The sequence below is a fragment of the Bidens hawaiensis genome, unplaced genomic scaffold (assembly GCF_021521415.1).
Source record: "Bidens hawaiensis isolate Kalapana, Puna unplaced genomic scaffold, B.hawaiensis_p1.1 tig00004551_1, whole genome shotgun sequence".
Taxonomy (NCBI): domain Eukaryota; kingdom Viridiplantae; phylum Streptophyta; class Magnoliopsida; order Asterales; family Asteraceae; genus Bidens; species Bidens hawaiensis.
This window is the reverse complement of record NW_027491277.1, coordinates 1,790,245-1,792,638: the sequence shown is the minus strand read 5'-3', so window position 1 is coordinate 1,792,638 and position 2,394 is coordinate 1,790,245. Positions and strand designations below refer to the sequence as shown.

Genomic DNA, 2,394 nt, shown 5'->3' with positions numbered 1-2,394 from the left:
AGAGATCACCCAGTTGTGCGGGAATCCTCCCACAGAATTGAATATGATCAAAGTGACGATTCCAGGAGTCAGATAGATTCGACATATTGCCGTGAAGAGGCTAGTTACTTCAGCGGTGATAGTCAGATCCATAGACGAGAAGGAATTAGCCGTCCGCGGCCAGTAGTCCGTCATACAAAGTATCATAGCGATTCGGAAAAAGACTTCACAAAACCTTATCGGCCTGCAACGTTCGCCGAGAAATCAAAATTCCTCCTGTGGATTGCCACGCCTCCGTTTCCAGTCAATGTGAAAATTCCTACTACTATGGGAAAGTACAACGGGATGTCTGATCCGAGTGATCACTTATTGAATTTTGTGGCAGTAGGAGGAGTCAGTGGTTGGACTCTCCACTACTGGTGTCATATGTTCACGTTAAGAATTAGATTTCTGTTATGGAACACAAGACTTACCTGCGGCTGGCAAACATGATTTTCAATACTGTTGCATTAATGTTGATCAATTATGATTGACTTTTCAACATTAACCAGAGCAATGTCTTCGAATGTGATCTCCTTAGCGTACCCACTTCCATTCTACGATATAGAAAAGAATTTGTATCATATGATACGATGTTTTTAAAACGATAAAAATTTTGTGTCAAGTTATATGCTATATTACGGGTACTGTCTTGATGCGTAATCCATTTCTGGTTCTTGTACGTGATATTACAGTTTTGTACTCGTACCTGTTCAACCGTGTCATGATGATCCTTTTCACCAAGGCTTCCGATGCAGCGAAAATACATATATGGAGTGAGTTTAATTTGTGAAATTATGATCATCAAGATGTAAAGATTGCAGTACCTTATACCATGGCCAGGTCCACACACCACGTTTGTTACTATAATATCAACCACGCCCCCGTTAATCGCCACACAACCATCACCTATTTAAGAGTATCAAAATGATAAAACATTACATCGATCATAGAAGAGAGTTAGTCACTACTAATTAAGATGTATAACTTTCGTATCGGTTTGAATAACAGAGTCATGGGTATTAATACGCGAGGAAGCACTGATTTCGATCCCGTTGGTCATCTTTTTCCCTTTTAATAAACAAATAAACAAGTAAGCATGTAATATATAAGCATTCAATTGTTCAACACACAATAATCATGATTTTGCTAGTCATCTTCTTCCCTTTTAATAACATTTTCACTCTTTTTTTCTTAATTCATCTTTCCCCTTTTTCTTTCAACGAAATATCAAAGGATCGTTGTCGAAATTTCACCGGGGTCGGCCAAAAATCAGTGGCGAATCTTGGGCTTTGTTACGGCGGTGACCAAAGTCACGGACCCAAAAATTTTTGGGTGGACGATTCGGTTCGTGTCGGTGGTTTGGTTAAGGTCTGAACAAACAATATGTCATCTATATATCTAATTTTTTTCCATTCATTCAAATTTCAAACGATTGTTCTTACAATTAAAAAAAACTATATGATTTTTTAACCAACAAGACCTAAAAGATTCATAATAATGTGAGAGCCGATAGGAAATGTGAGTACCTTAGAAGAAGAATTACAAAACAGTCGAATATGTTATAGGGGCGCAAGTGAGTTTTATAAAAATTCAAACCCTAATAAGTGTTCAATCTGCGTTTTTTTATGTATTGTTTAAACAAGTTTTTATTTTTAGAAATTGGCCCCCCCCCCCCCTCAATTTTGAGTTTTATAAAAAAACAAACGATGGGGTATTATATTTTAAAAAAAAACAGTGGTTACCGGCAGCATTTTGGAAAAATACATCTGGGTGACCGCGCTTAATACGCATAAAAATTTTCAGGAAAAATCACGAAATTTACCTTACTAACGAAGAAAACGTCAGTGGCCGGGGCCTGGGTCACCAAAGAGCTTCGCCCATGCCAAAAATTATCGTACATATAACTTTAGAAAAAAAGGAATTTCACAAGCCTGCCGCCCCTACAACTTGGCAGTAGATCCGCCCCTGAAATTGGAGACCTTGATTCCAAATCCCAGGTTCGCAATACTCGTATGAAGTGGATACTCGTCCACGGTTTAAGGAAGAGTACGGGTGACTCAACGTAGCATCAGAGAATACGAAAATGTCCTCGCCTAACAAGAAGCCTTAGTGAAATAGCTTGCCAAGTTATCAATCAAACCCGAAAGCAAAATTCTATATGCAGAGAAAAGGTATCGATTCACCAAAAATTAGAACTAAAACAACAAATCAAGAGACTTCTCAAAATCTACTTTAAAGTTCACCGCTTTTGTTTTGACTTCTTCAACCAAGCAATGGCTTTATCGATGATCGGTAGACCTTATAGAGTCTTGTGACTTAATAAAAAAGTAGTTATATTTATATGATAACCAAATTCATAACCAATTTACTCCT

The 2,394-nt window shown here is 37.8% G+C and overlaps 1 protein-coding gene across 1 annotated transcript; it reads right to left on the bottom strand.

Moving 5' to 3' along the window:
* Positions 1–488: 488 nt before the first annotated feature.
* LOC143626986 (putative polygalacturonase At3g15720) lies at positions 489–1,081 on the bottom strand. Its single transcript, XM_077096894.1, has 3 exons — positions 1,048–1,081; positions 728–927; positions 489–575 (listed from the first exon to the last, which is right to left on the bottom strand). Exons 1-3 carry the CDS (start codon positions 1,079–1,081, stop codon positions 489–491), a joined length of 321 nt encoding a protein of 106 aa, XP_076953009.1.
* Positions 1,082–2,394: the final 1,313 nt, after the last annotated feature.

Excerpts from the sequence above, each read along its gene's own strand:
- LOC143626986 (XM_077096894.1), bottom strand. The coding sequence starts at position 1,081 with ATGACCAACGGGATCGAAATCAGTGCTTCCTCGC. Across the intron at positions 928-1,047 it reads CGAAATCAGTGCTTCCTCGC|GTGATGGTTGTGTGGCGATT; the intron begins GTATTAATACCC and ends ACTCTTAAATAG. Across the intron at positions 576-727 it reads ATCATGACACGGTTGAACAG|AATGGAAGTGGGTACGCTAA; the intron begins GTACGAGTACAA and ends TCTATATCGTAG.